This window comes from Ailuropoda melanoleuca, chromosome 5 (assembly GCF_002007445.2).
Source record: "Ailuropoda melanoleuca isolate Jingjing chromosome 5, ASM200744v2, whole genome shotgun sequence".
In the NCBI taxonomy this organism is placed as follows: domain Eukaryota; kingdom Metazoa; phylum Chordata; class Mammalia; order Carnivora; family Ursidae; genus Ailuropoda; species Ailuropoda melanoleuca.
In genome coordinates, this window is record NC_048222.1 from 2,219,389 (window position 1) to 2,234,636 (window position 15,248).

The following is a 15,248-nucleotide window of genomic DNA, read 5'->3' on the forward strand; positions in this document are numbered from 1 at the left end:
TAAAAACACACGTGTCCCACAAATACTGCTTACAGCAGGCTCATGCATGGGGCAAAGAATGATGTAAGTCATTAATGAGGGAGTACGCAGGATGACAAAGTTAGGTCAAGGCAGGGTATAGGAGAATGAAATAACGTGTTCAGTCAGGAAAAGAAAGAATGCTGGAAGGTACGAAACTGGTTAATGTTCTATGAGGCAATGCAATCATCACTTTTAGGGTTATCTTTTCTACTAGAGAGAGTTCATTTGCCTCTCGACTGGACAAAACCCTTATTAGTGTATCAATCTTCTACAAGTGAATGCCTAATTTTACATATTCTGGACCTAATCAAAGAGTAAATATGAAGTCAGTTACCTTCTAGAAAGCCAGGCCATCCAGAATGGTAACTAGTAATCCCATGTAGCCAATGAGCACCTGTAAGGCGGCTAGTCTGAAATGGAATGTTCCACGAACGTAAAATACACTAGATTTGCAGACTTGCCATGTGAAAAAAAAAAAAAAGGAATATAAACTATCTTATTTTTAAAAATATTGATTACATGTTGAAATGGTCATAATTGGGATAGATTGAGAGAAGTAGAATATATTAAAATTAAATTCACCTGTTTCTTTTTACTTTTGTCAATGCAACTACTAGAAAACTTAAAATTACACATGACTCATGTTCTATTTTATTGCAGAGCATTGCCTTAGAGCATCAAATGACCCACAAATGAACCTAGATAATTTTCTAATACAGCTTGGAAGGATGGGAAGGATGGGAAGGACACGAAGAAATAGTTTTCCCTTGTTTTTAAGTTTTGGATACTTTTTGTCAACACAAGTTACTGGGATCTGGAGACGGGTTACTTGTTTCTCTGACTTGAGATCTGGACATCAGATTTGCACATAGGGAGATGTGTTTTGGTTGATTCAACCTGAGTGGTCATATTAGTGTGATTAGAGAACTGAATCAGAGCTGTTTTATAAATCAGGACATCAGTTTATAGTGAAGGGAAGTCCCGTGACCTGGTAATCGAGACTCTCCACTGCTATTTTCCTGGTGGTAAAGCACACTTTACTGAATTTCAGATGCCTGTGGGGGCGGGGCGGGGCAAAGGAGGGGATCTCATTGCACAGAGAATCAGAGCAAAGTGGCATGCTCCTATTTTGTTTTGTTATTTTGTTACCAAAGTATATTAGTATGATAAAAGTGCTTTAGTTGTTCAAACACTTTCAATAACTTCTTACAATTCCTATACCCTAAGTCACAGTGAGGGATGGCAGGTCTAAAGTAGTTTTCTATGGCTGCTAATTCATCCATCACTAATCTTATTAGGCTGCTAATTCCCAGAGGACATGATCAGTAGTAGACACAATTTCCAAATGTTGAACAAATGTTGTTCAATAAAACCATGGAGTTATCCTTAGTCTAACAGATGCCTCATTTTTTATTCATCACTGAACTTAAGTTGTACAACTTCTTGATCACAATCGAAGGCAGACATCTTTCATACATATTTTCATGTCGCTGTATATTTGAATGGGAATTTCTGGTAAGTTGTAACACTTCCTTTGTCCCTAAATATAAGTTTATAATTACATTACATACATGAGTAGTAAGTTTATTCAGCTTTTTCTCTTAAGAAAAAATTGCAGCTGCTTGCAACCAAAGGCTGAAATATGAAGTAACAAACCTTAAAGAAGTAAAGCAAACTTGAGAACAGAATATGTAAGACCCACTTTACGGGGGATGAGAAGAGGTGTTCTTATCAACAACAAAAAACGGCGTAATAATTTATATGCCCCAGTACTTTTCTTCTATTTCTATTTAAAATTTTGCCATCTATTTTGCTGAACTTCAAATGCATAGCTCATCTGATTAAAGCGTATCACATTAAAGTCAGCTGTTTTACTTCCATCCAGATCTTTGAATTCCCAGCTATAGAGTGTCCTTCTACAGCATAACATGTGTTAGATATTGTTACTGGATATAACCTAGAATTTTCATGTGCTGAAATTCATCCCTTTACTGGAGCATATAAAAATAAATAAATAAATGCTTGTTTTCTTTGACAACATAATCTCAATGTCTATAGCTACCAAGTCTATTGAGGATTTTTTTTTTTTTGCAGGCTTAGGGGGTCTCCCTTCTTCCCTCATTATCCCTATTCTTGAGGGTCAGACCCCCTGCCTTGCACAACCCAGAGGGGAACCTAGGACCTTTTTAAAAACTGCCCAATTTCTCGCCTTTGGAGAAGTGAGGAGTGCCCCGCCCCCATCTATGAAAAGACGTATTTGATAAAGAATTTCAATGTCTTCAAGTCTAAGATTTAAGTCTCTAACCCCCCACGATCCTGGACACCCCCTAAGGCTTATAGACCCCCTTTCATCCAACCCTAACGGCTTTGGGCTGGCCCGGGAATCCTTGTCCCAGTCCGCGGTTCCTGTGGGTCTGTGCGCAGAATTCACAGAGGACCTGTGTTACTTCCCTTGCGAAGAAACAGAATTATCGTGAAAACTTAGCTGGAAACCATTTCGTTTTTGTCTCCCGAAGAAGGGAAGCATGTGCCCAACCACCCCTGAGAAAAAGAACTTTCGGGGGCAAAGGAGCGAACAGGTAATTTAGAAGAAAAACAGAAAGTGGTCTCCGACTGTCCTGGACTTCCCTCGGAGTTGGGGGACTTGGGGGCGCCTGGACGCGTTGTCTTTGGGCTTGAGGAAAAAATAAATGGAGGGCACGAAGCTTGAGGCTTCTCGGATCCTTTCCCGACCAAAGCCGGGAGATTTGGTGCGGGGCATTTTAACATTTTCCACCTTTTGTGAAGTGGAACAAACACAACTTGGGAGCACGGCGGCGGCTCGGAGCCTGCCAGCCGGGCGGGCGAGCGGAGCACCAATCAGCGCGCGCCTGCGCTCTATATATACGGCGTTCCGGCCCCGGCGCACCCACCGCGCTCTGCCACTTGTACCCAGTCCGAGAGCTTCAGCATGTCGGAGACCGCTCCCGCCGCTCCCGCCGCCGCCCCCCCTGTGGAGAAGGCCCCGGTGAAGAAGAAGGCGGCCAAAAAGCCTGCAGGGGCGCGCCGCAAGGCGTCCGGGCCCCCGGTGTCCGAGCTCATCACCAAGGCCGTCGCCGCCTCCAAGGAGCGCAGCGGCGTGTCCCTGGCCGCGCTCAAGAAGGCGCTGGCGGCCGCCGGCTACGACGTGGAGAAGAACAACAGCCGCATCAAGCTGGGCCTCAAGAGCCTGGTGAGCAAGGGCACCCTGGTGCAGACCAAGGGCACCGGCGCCTCGGGCTCCTTCAAGCTCAACAAGAAGGCGGCCTCCGGGGAAGCCAAGCCCAAAGCCAAGAAGGCGGGCGCGGCCAAGCCCAAGAAGGCGGCCGGGGCGGCCAAGAAACCCAAGAAGGCCACGGGGGCGAGCACCCCCAAGAAGAGCGCCAAGAAGACCCCCAAGAAGGCCAAGAAGCCCGCGGCGGCGGCTGTCGCCAAGAAAGTGGCCAAGAGTCCGAAGAAGGCGAAGGCTGCCAAGCCCAAGAAGGCCACCAAGAGCGCAGCGAAGGCTGTGAAGCCCAAGACTGCCAAGCCCAAGGTTGCCAAGCCCAAGAAGGCTGCACCCAAAAAGAAGTAGGTGACTGAACGTCTGCTTCTAAAACCCAAAAAGGCTCTTTTCAGAGCCACCACTGTCTCCGAGAAAGAGCTGAACATTCTTCACTCACCCTTCTCTTTCCTCTTTCCCTTAAGCTCTGGAAGAGGGTTGCGGGGAGGTGTGGTTGGCAATTAAGGGCTCGCGCCCACCGGAAGGGGGCGGAGGGGGTCCCTGTGCGCTCCCGTGGGCCCGTCCCCTGCCCTGCGGTGCAGGGGGTAGCCTCCCCCGCGGCCGTGCGGAAGCGCTGTCCCGAGGCGCGCGCTCGTCCGCCAGCCCCGCCCCGCGCCCGGTGCATAGAAAACAAGCTCCAACCCAGCCAGCCAGACTGTCTGCAGGGATACCCCGATTGGGTTGGAAAGTCATTCAAAAGTCCCGCCTGCTCGCGGGTTGGCCCGCTCCTCCAGCCCCTGGTTTTCGTCGTGCGTTTTATTGGGTGGCGTCCGGCCTTCTCTGTGTATTCTATGTGTGTTTGGCTTCTAGTGGGTTGATCTGGGCTTTTCCGGTTGATAAGGAGGTGTGTATCTGGCCTTTCGGACACTTCCCATGTTTTGGAAAATCAAGCCGGCGTGTCCGGGGCAGCGCCGGCCCGGGAGGAGAGGGGCAGGCGCCCGTGCCCCGCGCTCTTGTGTGCAAGCCCGTGCGCCGCGGCCACCAAGTACCGCGTCTGGAAAGACGCGCAGCGGCGACCCTGCCCCGGCGCACTGCTGGACCGGCGCCTCCTGTTCCTCGCCCCGTGCGTCTTTGGACGGAGGCGTGACGGATTCGAGTGCATCAAAAACAACTTTTCGTCGGCCATTTTGTCCTGGCGGCGGGTCACGAGCGTCGTTTCAGGCAGACGTCAACATCACCGGAGACGTTTGAAGGCATGGCGGCGCGGTCCCCACTCCAACAGTTTCGACGCGAGGACAGAATACGGGTAAACTGTTGGAAACGTAGGCGTGTCTGGGGGTGGTCTCTCTGATGAGGGGCTTTCGTTTATAGTCACGGTGTTCTCTGTGGGTTCTTTTATATTCGCGGCGTTTCTTCTGGACAGAGAAAGTCCTAGTCCTGTTTTTACTCTGGCGCACACATATTTTCTTGAGACGAGTTCCCGGAATAGGGGCTTCTGGGACCTGCAGCTCAGCTCTTCGTTGCCAAGATGACGAATCCGCATTCGTTCCCCCCTTACTGGTAGTGACCACGAGTGTCATCCCTGCCCGCACCGCCCCTCCCAACACAGTGGGGACGCTTCAATGTCCCTTGTGAGTAGAAAGACCTCCGCTTTGAGGGCGCAGAGCGCGCGCGCACCCACCAAGACAGAATTTTCCCATGGTTTCTTCCAGTAATTTTTGTCCTGTTAATTTCACATTTAAAACAATTGAGCCTCTATTTTGTTGTAAGGTTTAGTAAATGTATACAACCCTTCCGTGTCTGCCCCCTCCCCCATTTTGAGAGGCCGCCTTTATGTAGGCTAAATACCGTGGGTAGGTGGAGTAATTCTTGGTTTTCTACTTTGTTCCCTTGAACTTTCTTGGCCATACCTCAAGTGTGATCACACTGTTAAGTATTGTTCACAGGACTATTTTCAATGCTGAGAATATATGATCTATAGAAGGTATTAAAATAAAAATGGAATGTTTAATAAACTGAGATGTTATGACTAATAGCTGATAAAGCTTATTCCCTCTCGTTGCTCTTCTTTATCAGAATTTCTTGGTTATTCTCTTTTTGTTGATTTTGTTTTTCCAAATGAATTTAAGATGCTTCCTCCCTCTCACCTCTTCATCCATTAGGCATAAAAAGCCCTCAATACCCTATCAGTAGTTTCTTTGGGATGTTGTTAAATTTACAAATTAATTTGGGGAGACGATGAGTTTTCCTATTCAAGAACATTTTAAGTTTTTCCGCTTTTCCCCCCCAAATATTTTGTGCCTGTGGAGAATGTTGCAAATTTTCTCCAAATATTATCTTCATATTTCTCATTACCTTTACTCCCAGATATTTTGTGGTCTTTGTTGCTGTTGAAATGGCAACCTATGAGATTTGAGATTCCTTGAGGACCAGCATCCTATAAAGTGCACATTGAAGAAGATACCCAGTTATGGAAGAGATCTATGCCTGTGTGAATTAGCAACCTCTAGAACAGTGCTGTCTATAGCCAAATAAAAGAAAAAAGAAACAAGTGAAATCAATTTTAATAACATAATTTATTTAAGCTAATACATCCAAAATATTCTCTTTCAACTTAAAAGCAATGTAAAAATATTTATGAGACATTTCACATTCTTTTTTGTTTCTCATATGTCTCATATGTCTTTGGAAACTCTATGCAGACAGCATATCTGAATTCCTACTAGCCTGTCTGAAGAGCTCAGTTAACTGTGTGTGGCTTGTGGCAAGCATATGGACAATAAAACGCTAGAATGTCCTCTGGTCCCAAATACCCTGGTCTTCTCTAACCTCACCTTTGGCTTAAACCTTGCATGTCAGTGTGTTAGTATATACTGTCCTCTGTGGCCTAAACTTTTGGTGAAGCGTCTGACCTTAAAGGGCCAATATGAACCATCAAAAATTTTCTGTCCAAAAACTGGAATTGAGTCAGAAACTGAGATGACCTGATGTCCAGGGAACTGCCTTCTTAGACACTCTGTAGGAGAAACCAAGAAGTCTGGTGAATGAAAAGAGCAGAACGGAACCAAGTACAGAGCGGAGAGGAGAGATGCATAGAGGGGTGTTCTCTGGGTTCCTGACTTTGGACTTCTTGGTTCTCCTGCCCATCTAAACTCCTGCCGCTGGGGTCACCTTGCTTGGTTCAGGTCAGGTCAAGTTTTAGCAACCGGGAGACTTAATTAAGACGCTGCAAATATTATCACAGTTAGTGCTTATGGTTATAGCATACTGCATATCTGTGCTCCCTTTCTCCTTCAAATGCTTTCAAGTCCACACACCTTTTGAGTTTATATACTTGCAATCGTTCCTAACATTGACTGTCTCCTGCAAACAGATCTGCACAGGTAACGGGTGTCCTTTACTTTCAAATGAAATGTATTCCTCAAAAACAAATATCGTTCTTTTCTAGTAAGGATAAAGGGAGAGTTCATTCACGGAGAGCTAAAAGTTGTCATAAAAATCTCTAATTTTGCCCAGACTTTGGATACAATCTTCATCAATGTTTCTTTGATTTTGTTCTATTCCCTCACCAGTGTTCACAAAGTTGACTGGCTTAAGCCTCTTTCCGTAAGCCATTCATTAGACTCTAATTTGGCCACTCTAAGAAAAAGGTCCTTGTCTTGATTTCTAGTTTATGAAGTCTATATTTTATTTTGACATTATTAATATTATCATTTTCAATACTCATTATTATCATATTGATAATAGCAATAATATATTCAAATAATTGCCCAAACACGGCTGATTGGATAAAATGTCAATGAGTACTGCATAAACTAAACTGTGATTGATAATTCAACAATGAAAATTCATGATCTCATGTCCGTGTATGACAAAAGCATGAGTAACGCAGAAATTAAAGGCTACTTGTAACACATTGTACCAAACTTCTTTTTTTTCCTGCCCATACACAGTGCCCTCATGGCTGAAAAATTAAATATCCTATTCCTTCGCATAGGCAAAGTTCTAGGTATCATTCTTTGCCTAAGGGAAACGTAGACAGGAACTTTGGGTTGAAATTCATGCCAGAGATGAACAGGTCCAGGAGATGCAAGATTACATCATCAGAGGATTTCACAGTGGAGCAGGGATTTAGGGCATAGTGGAAACAATAGCTTTGAGAGCTCGCATTTCCTGAGCTCTAATGTACAATGTACCAAGCATTGTTGCTCAGCATTCTCCACTTATTATCACTTTGTCACAGTGCTTTGAGGTAAGTGTCATTAATCCTGGGGCTTGGTGATATTAAGAATGTACCTAGTTAGTTTCCGATCAGTGAGCCAGTGTAATTATCCTCTGTACGCTAGTGTTTTTCCTCAGAAGTACAGTAAGAGCTATAGAGGTTATTCGACATTTTCTAGTAGCCACATTTAAAAAAGTAAAAAAGAAGCAAGTAAAATCTATTTTCATAGTATTTTAACTCACAATAATAAAAATATTATTTCAACTAGTTATCTAATACAAAAAATATTGAGGAGATTTTTAAATTCTATTTTTCAGACAGCTCTTTGAAACCTGCTATGTCGTTTACCCTGAAAGCTCATCCCAATTTGGACTAGTCACATTTCAAATGCATAACAGCCATCCATGGCTAGTGGCGACTGTCTTGGACGATATAGCTCCATAGTAAATACTGTGGGGAAGACACAAGCAAATACTTGCTCTGTAGCAGAATCCAGATGTTTCCAAGGAAATGATTATTCTGAGCTGGTCCTGAAGGCCAGAGAGCATCCCTAAGACATGATGGTTCCTCTACTCATCCTACCCACTTCATGTCATACCAGGCCACTGAGCAGAGGACTCTGACAACAGAAGTTAGCCCAAGCCAGGCCACTGCATCTCCTACCCATCCAGCCTAATCTGTGGGACGTTACCCTCGAGGAGCAACTAAATCTAAGAATCCCTTTCTGGGCAATCTTATTGATCAGAAGATATTTAGAGTGTGGGTTTGGTGTGAGATTGCCTGTCAACGATACTTATTAGTAGTATGAATTTAGCCAATCTCTTAGGCTAATATTCTTCCTCTATAAAATGGACACAGTGAGAGAACTTGACTTTCCGTGTTGTATTAAGAATGGTATAGGGGCGCCTGGGTGGCTCAGTCAATTGAGCGTCTGAATCTTGATTTTGGCTCAGGTCTTAATCTAGTCATCGTGAATTTGAGCCCTGCATTGGGCCCCATGCTGGGTGTGGAGCCCACTTTAAATAAAAGGTATAGAACGATAGAGAACAATTCAGGCCAATCAGTTCACATGGTACTTGACCCATGGAAAACTATGAATGTTAGCTATTAGACTGACTCCAGTGAAAACATGGTTTTATTGCTCTTCCTGTGGGGACCTCTCTAAAGGAAGATGATATTCAGTCCAGAATAGATCTATAACACCTGGCAATATTGTCCCAGGGAACTCACATTTACACTGAAAGGGCTCAAATTGCTTGAAATTGACTTTATATTCTCCCCACGAAGCTTTGTCTTTCTGGTATCTCTGAGAATGGTACCACCATCCGAAGCAGCATGCAAAGCAAAGCTCGGATTATCCCAGAGGCCTACGAGTCATCCCAAACCAGCGATTCTCAACTCCTAGGGCTCTCTGCTGAGATGTGTTAAAACAGAGTGGTAGGGGGACAGGGAAAGGTCTTGTATCATTTAGAAAAGCATAGCCAGTGCTCAGAAGCACATTTACCCTTTAGCTAATGAAACTCAAATGTTAAGCCCAGTACTTCCAAAGCCCTGAGAAGGGCTCTTGGGAGTATGTTCACTTGGTCTCTCTCTCTCTCTCTTAAAATTTCAGTGTTAAGATATTTTATTCACAGCTGGTTAAACCTGTTGTTTATTGCCACTCAATCTTCCCTTTCGTATTACAATTCACCTTTTGCCTTATTATGCTGGGATATTGATGAACACATTTGGATTTGTGTAAGAGAAATTTTACTTCATATATGTTTAGTTTAGTGTTAGTGAGGTATAAAATTTGCAGATGTGCTCACATAGAGTTCAGTTGTTCTAGCCAATCGGATGTAAGAATGGTTTCAAGGAACATACTCCTACTGCTCACTGACAAACTTACCTGGATTTCAGGCCAGAAGATGTAGGACTAGATAACGACATCTATGTCTTTGTAGCAACCACAGTGAGAGTAAAGATGTCTAGTATGGATGAATCAAGATTGGCAGTGTAGAGAACTGAAAGCTAGTCCATGAAGAATCCTTCCAAATTTTACAACTCACATATGAAAGAAGCTTGACAAAGGATTTCCCAAATTCGAAAACAATCTTAAAAATGACACTACCAATAATATGTTTTGAAGATGAAACTCAGTTTTAAGGTATCAAGAGAACAAAACAAATTGTGATCAATTTACCCTGGAGGAAATACTGAATTCTCTTCCCACTGTATATATAGAAAATCTCCCCCCAAATATATATGTATTATATATATATGTATTATATATATATGTATGTATTTTTTCTTTTTTTGGTGGGCAGCAAAGCAAGGTTTATTGAGTGATAGCACAAAGTTCCCAAGGAGGAAGGTGACCTGAGAGGGTTGCCTTCCAAAATAATTTTCAAGTGAAAATGGAATCAATATGCAGTCAAAAATATTCTAAGAAAAGAAAACCACACACATTATAGTGCTGTGTTTGAGAGTTAATAAAATGTGCTATTTTTCTGAACTTTGTGATTGCTGTGGTTTTATTTTTGTAAAATTGGAACTTGGCTCTTCTTTCAATTATAAATTAATATTCAGTCTGGTTTTGTATTTAAAATTTTGAATTGTAATTGTTCAGAGTTGCCAAGTTGTGTAAGTTTTAGGCCTCAGAAAACCTTGAGCTACTAGCAGTTTAGTATGATTTATACTTAGAAAATTAAAGAAATTAACTTTAGTTAATGATTTTGTATTTATTAAAAGGGGACGCGGGTAGGAGAGACACTCTAGGTAGCAACCTGTCAGAGTCTCAAATCCCATTGATTTTAGGATGCATAGGCCAAAAAAACTTTGGATAATGATTGGCAAGTCTTCTTTCTTATTGCATATATGTATATAGTGGGTCTCTGCTGGTGAGTACAGAAGTCAGTTTCTATCACTCTATCACCTACCCTTCTCAGGTAGACCAATACAAGATTTCTGGAGTCAGGATACATGAAATGTTTTGTGGACTACTGAAAACGTTATGGATACTGATAATGCTATTAGATATACTTCTATTATGCCAAATGGAATAAAAGTTGTTACAGGGGATGGTCAGGACCCTCTACAAACCCACGTGACTAAATGTTCTCTTTGATGAAGTCCAACTGAACAGGCAAAAGTAATCAATATAAGGGGTTTCAAGGAACTGCACACGTAGAGAAAACGCCCTGAAGAATTTAAGTCCAACCAAGAGCTTATTTTGCCCTCTATTTCTTGTGTACATGTGAAAAAAAACTTGTCTAACTGCTCCAAGAAATTAGAACTGCATTCGTCAAATCACCCCAGAAATGATAAAATGTACTTTAAAAAGCACTTGTAACAGGGCTGCCTAAACCTGATAAAGGGACTTAGGATATAGACAATTAACATCCAAATACCTCATACTAAAAACATTCCACGTCAGAAGTTCCTTTCATAGCAACGAAATTGCGCTTCGGTAGTTAGAGCTAGAAATTACAGCTGTTTTAAGAGATTGTGGGTGGCTCTGAAAAGAGCCTTTTGCAACCAGAAGTTTGTTTTACGCCCTCTCCCCGCGGATGCGGCGCGCCAGCTGGATGTCCTTGGGCATGATGGTGACGCGCTTGGCGTGGATGGCGCACAGGTTGGTGTCCTCGAAGAGCCCCACCAGGTAGGCCTCGCACGCCTCCTGCAGCGCCATCACGGCCGAGCTCTGGAAGCGCAGGTCGGTCTTGAAGTCCTGCGCGATCTCGCGCACCAGCCGCTGGAACGGCAGCTTGCGGATCAGCAGCTCGGTGGACTTCTGGTAGCGCCGGATCTCGCGCAGGGCCACCGTGCCGGGCCGGTAGCGGTGCGGCTTCTTGACGCCGCCGGTGGCCGGCGCGCTCTTGCGGGCCGCCTTGGTGGCCAGCTGCTTGCGCGGGGCCTTGCCGCCGGTCGACTTGCGCGCCGTCTGCTTTGTGCGAGCCATTTGGAAAAACTGTAGACAGAGCGAGAGCCTGGCGGGCAAAGGCGAAGATTCCTTTATATACAGTAAGAAGCATTCTGATTGGTCTTGTAATTTTTCAAAAGAACCGCGCGATAAAACCATTGGTCGAACTGTAGCCACGTTGTTTAATTACTGGAGAATCTGATTGGATGAATTACTCCACGTCTCTCCCTCTTTACAGCGTGAAAGAATTAATATTCAAAGGTAGTTTTATGCTTTCGCTACGTACAGTAGGCCTAACCAGTCATTTAAGAAGCATGTTAAATGTAATTTGTGTGGTTCTGTAAACCTAAGTGGGACCTGAGATCCCCCCATCTTTACAGGCTCTGAGGTTATCAATCCTGGTATGCACACTTCATTGAGTACACTTTTGTCTAAACTTCTCTAGACAGTGGGGTTAGTTATTTAGAAGTAAATCTCGGGTAGCCTGGACTGCCACTTCCTAGATCTCTGATTATTATAACTCCCCTAATATGGAGTTTTGTCCTATAAAACTACACGGCAGCGTCCCTGGGTAGATTTGGAATATCACACATAGAGCACCGGGTCTGATAATGCTAGTTACACACATTAGACCACAAATGACCGCCGACTTTTGTTGAATAAAATGGTTTTTCCTTAAAACTGAAAATCTGAAAAGCTCTTGTGGCTTTACTATTGGTCAAAAGCAAATTTCCTTCCTGCTTGTACATTTCAGCCCCTTTACCCTCTTGTAGCGAAGTTAGGTGTAGTATGCACTAAGTTTATAGTAGACGGCCTGTTTTTTTTTTTTTTTTGATCTCAATGTCTTAACTATGTTGTCTTTTACAAATATATTCAGGACAGATTCTACCAACGTAACTGGTTACCAGCTTTTCTTGTGAATAGATGGATGGCTCTGAAAAGAGCCTTTTATTTGCTCTATTAGAATAGAAGATGGGTGCTGTCTATGCTAGATTTTACTTCCCCTTCGCCTTGTGGTGGCTCTCGGTCTTCTTGGGCAGCAACACGGCCTGGATGTTGGGCAGGACACCGCCCTGAGCGATGGTGACTTTGCCCAGCAGCTTGTTGAGCTCCTCGTCGTTGCGGATGGCCAGCTGCAGGTGGCGCGGGATGATGCGCGTCTTCTTGTTGTCGCGGGCCGCGTTGCCCGCCAGCTCCAGGATCTCGGCAGTCAAGTACTCCAGCACGGCCGCCAGGTACACGGGCGCGCCGGCACCGACCCGCTCCGAATAGTTGCCCTTGCGGAGCAAGCGGTGTACACGGCCCACCGGGAACTGGAGACCGGCCCTCGAGGAGCGTGTCTTAGCCTTAGCTCGGGTTTTACCCCCCTGCTTTCCACGGCCAGACATGCTAAAACAATTTAACGCACCCACCTAACCTTTGAAAGACTAAAAAATATACGTATCTTGCGCGGTACAAAGTCCTTTTATAGGCAGCGAGGGGATGAGCCAACAAGCTATCCCATTGGTCTAAATAGGTTACTCCATGTATCCAATAGGCAGAGAGACTGTGTATTCTTTATTTGCATAAGCCCCTCCCCTTAGCGAAGTGGTTCTGATTTTATCCAATCAGAAGTGAAAATTCTTGAAACTTCATTTGCATTGAAGAACTATAAAAGAATGGGCTCCGGACCCCTCACAACACTAACCTTTGTTCTGGTGAGTGCGATTAGCATTTCTACAGTTGTTAGGGAAAAACCATGCCTGAGCCTTCGAAATCTGCTCCGGCCCCGAAGAAGGGTTCCAAAAAAGCCATCACTAAGGCGCAGAAGAAGGACGGCAAGAAGCGCAAGCGCAGCCGTAAAGAGAGCTATTCCATCTACGTGTACAAGGTGCTGAAGCAGGTGCACCCCGACACCGGCATCTCGTCCAAGGCCATGGGCATCATGAACTCGTTCGTCAACGACATCTTCGAGCGCATCGCGGGCGAGGCGTCGCGCCTGGCGCATTACAACAAGCGCTCGACCATCACGTCCAGGGAGATCCAGACGGCCGTGCGCCTGCTGCTGCCCGGGGAGCTGGCCAAGCACGCCGTGTCCGAGGGCACCAAGGCCGTCACCAAGTACACCAGCTCCAAGTGAGTGCGCTCCGAAGCACAGTCGACCCCAAAGGCTCTTTTCAGAGCCACCCACTTTATCGAAAGAGAGCTATAATACCACTTCGTAGCGGTGTAAGTGCGAGTGTGGGCTACTCTAGCTTGAGTCCTAAGAAAGCCAAGCAAACGAGGGTCGTTGAAGCAATTCTAGAGCCAAGAAGGGATTTGGAAAGTCCGTAGCCTTTAAGCGCAATATAATCCTGTGGTGTAATGCCCATAAGCGCTAGTTCACCTTTTTTTTTTTTTTTCAGCCCAGTTTTCAAGTTTTCCCCCTAAGTCTCAGGATGCTTGTAAGTGCTCATTCATCCCTTCCCAGTGTCTGCGTTTCTAAAAAAGGGATTTTCCTGCTGGGTGAAGTAGTGGTTAAAGGTTTTCAGAATAGGGACCCTCAGGGGATAGTTAATACAGACTTGATCTTTTATTGGGAGGAGGCGACGTATGGGTGGCGGAAAGAGCAGGTAGAGGCTTATATACCTGGACTCAAGTTCCCTGGCCTATAGCGTTGGGTAAACAGTAAACAGTCGCCTGTGGTTCCGGTAGGCACCTCTGGGGTGAGCTCTTCGCTCACAGATTAAAGGAAATTTCGCATTAGAATTGTGCACCGATGGCGATAGCTATTCTAAACCCGTTTCAATTTTTCTTGCGTCCCAGCAATCCGATCTTCCATTTCCCTTTTTGAGTGTTACTGTCTTTTTGGGAATGCCACTAGAAGGGCGGGAAGGATGGCCCTCCATCTCTCGGAGGGACAAAAGGTTTGAATTTCCCTCTCTTCCCTATCGTGTCACCTCACTGGCTTGCGGGGAGGGCCTGGGTCGGAGAGGAAGATGTACTGGTTTTTCTCGCCAAACCTTTTTCAAGGAACCCCGGACTCCAAAAATAATCTCCCAAAGACAGAAAATGGCCTTAGTGGAGGACTAGGAAGTAATGGGGCAGTTCGAGGTCTGGGACTGGGGGAGGGGAGGAGAATGGGTAGCTGCTGACTGCCTATGAAAAGGAGGAAAACTAGTTTTCATTGGTTTATGAGCATTTTATGTAGTTGACACAACGGTGTCTTTGGATGAAGAAATTAAAAGTACAGTAGAATTTCTTTAAAAGGACACCTTTACAAAGCAAATTCAAATATTCTTTTCCCAGATCCCACATGTAAGCCGACCTCTGTATCTGTATGAGTACTTCGAGTCTCAGCAGCACAAAATTTATCGTTGTGAACGAGACCCCGGCCTTAAAAATTAATAATTATAAAAAGACATAGTCCCCCCCCCTTTTTTATTATCAAACTCAGGATACAGTTTAAGAATCGCTGACCCTTATGTTCTTCCCCTGGAGAGGTGAAATCTGAGTGGTAATATTATTTCTTATCCTGTTCAAAATGATCCGAGGTAGGGATTATTTTCTCCCCATCTTGTCCTTCAAAACTTTCACCTGCCTGCTTGTTTTCTACCTTTCTTCTCTCTGTCCTCTCTCCCTCCCTGCTCCCCTTCCTTCCTAGTATTTGATGCTTTACCTAAAACTTTACCCCTAATCGACAAGTTCAAACTAAACTGGGGTTTGTAAACTCAGACCTAGGCCTTTTTGCCATCCGTACTAAATACCTCTAGTAAGTGAACGGAGAATTAAAAAAAAAAAAAAAAAGAAAAATCAGATGCCTGGACTCTGTGGTAGACTCCAGATCTCTAGCGGGATGTGGTGAGAAAGCAGAAAAAACCTCATACTCTCTCTCCAGCTGCACCCGATGAGGCACGGACTTTGGA

The 15,248-nt window shown here is 44.7% G+C and overlaps 4 protein-coding genes across 4 annotated transcripts; 2 read left to right on the forward strand and 2 right to left on the reverse strand.

Moving 5' to 3' along the window:
• Positions 1–2,920: 2,920 nt before the first annotated feature.
• Positions 2,921–5,288, forward strand: H1-2 (H1.2 linker histone, cluster member). Its single transcript, XM_011236409.3, has one exon. It carries the CDS (start codon positions 2,972–2,974, stop codon positions 3,611–3,613), a length of 642 nt encoding a protein of 213 aa, XP_011234711.2. The 5' UTR covers positions 2,921–2,971; the 3' UTR covers positions 3,614–5,288.
• A 5,675-nt stretch (positions 5,289–10,963) lies between these two features.
• LOC117802187 (histone H3.1) lies at positions 10,964–11,436 on the reverse strand. The gene has a single exon (XM_034660113.1). It carries the CDS (start codon positions 11,401–11,403, stop codon positions 10,993–10,995), a length of 411 nt encoding a protein of 136 aa, XP_034516004.1. The 5' UTR covers positions 11,404–11,436; the 3' UTR covers positions 10,964–10,992.
• A 745-nt stretch (positions 11,437–12,181) lies between these two features.
• Positions 12,182–12,805, reverse strand: LOC100480781 (histone H2A type 1-D). The gene has a single exon (XM_002928522.4). It carries the CDS (start codon positions 12,750–12,752, stop codon positions 12,360–12,362), a length of 393 nt encoding a protein of 130 aa, XP_002928568.1. The 5' UTR covers positions 12,753–12,805; the 3' UTR covers positions 12,182–12,359.
• Positions 12,806–13,050: 245 nt separating this feature from the next.
• On the forward strand, positions 13,051–13,527 carry LOC109491083 (histone H2B type 1-B). The gene has a single exon (XM_034660129.1). It carries the CDS (start codon positions 13,103–13,105, stop codon positions 13,481–13,483), a length of 381 nt encoding a protein of 126 aa, XP_034516020.1. The 5' UTR covers positions 13,051–13,102; the 3' UTR covers positions 13,484–13,527.
• Positions 13,528–15,248: the final 1,721 nt, after the last annotated feature.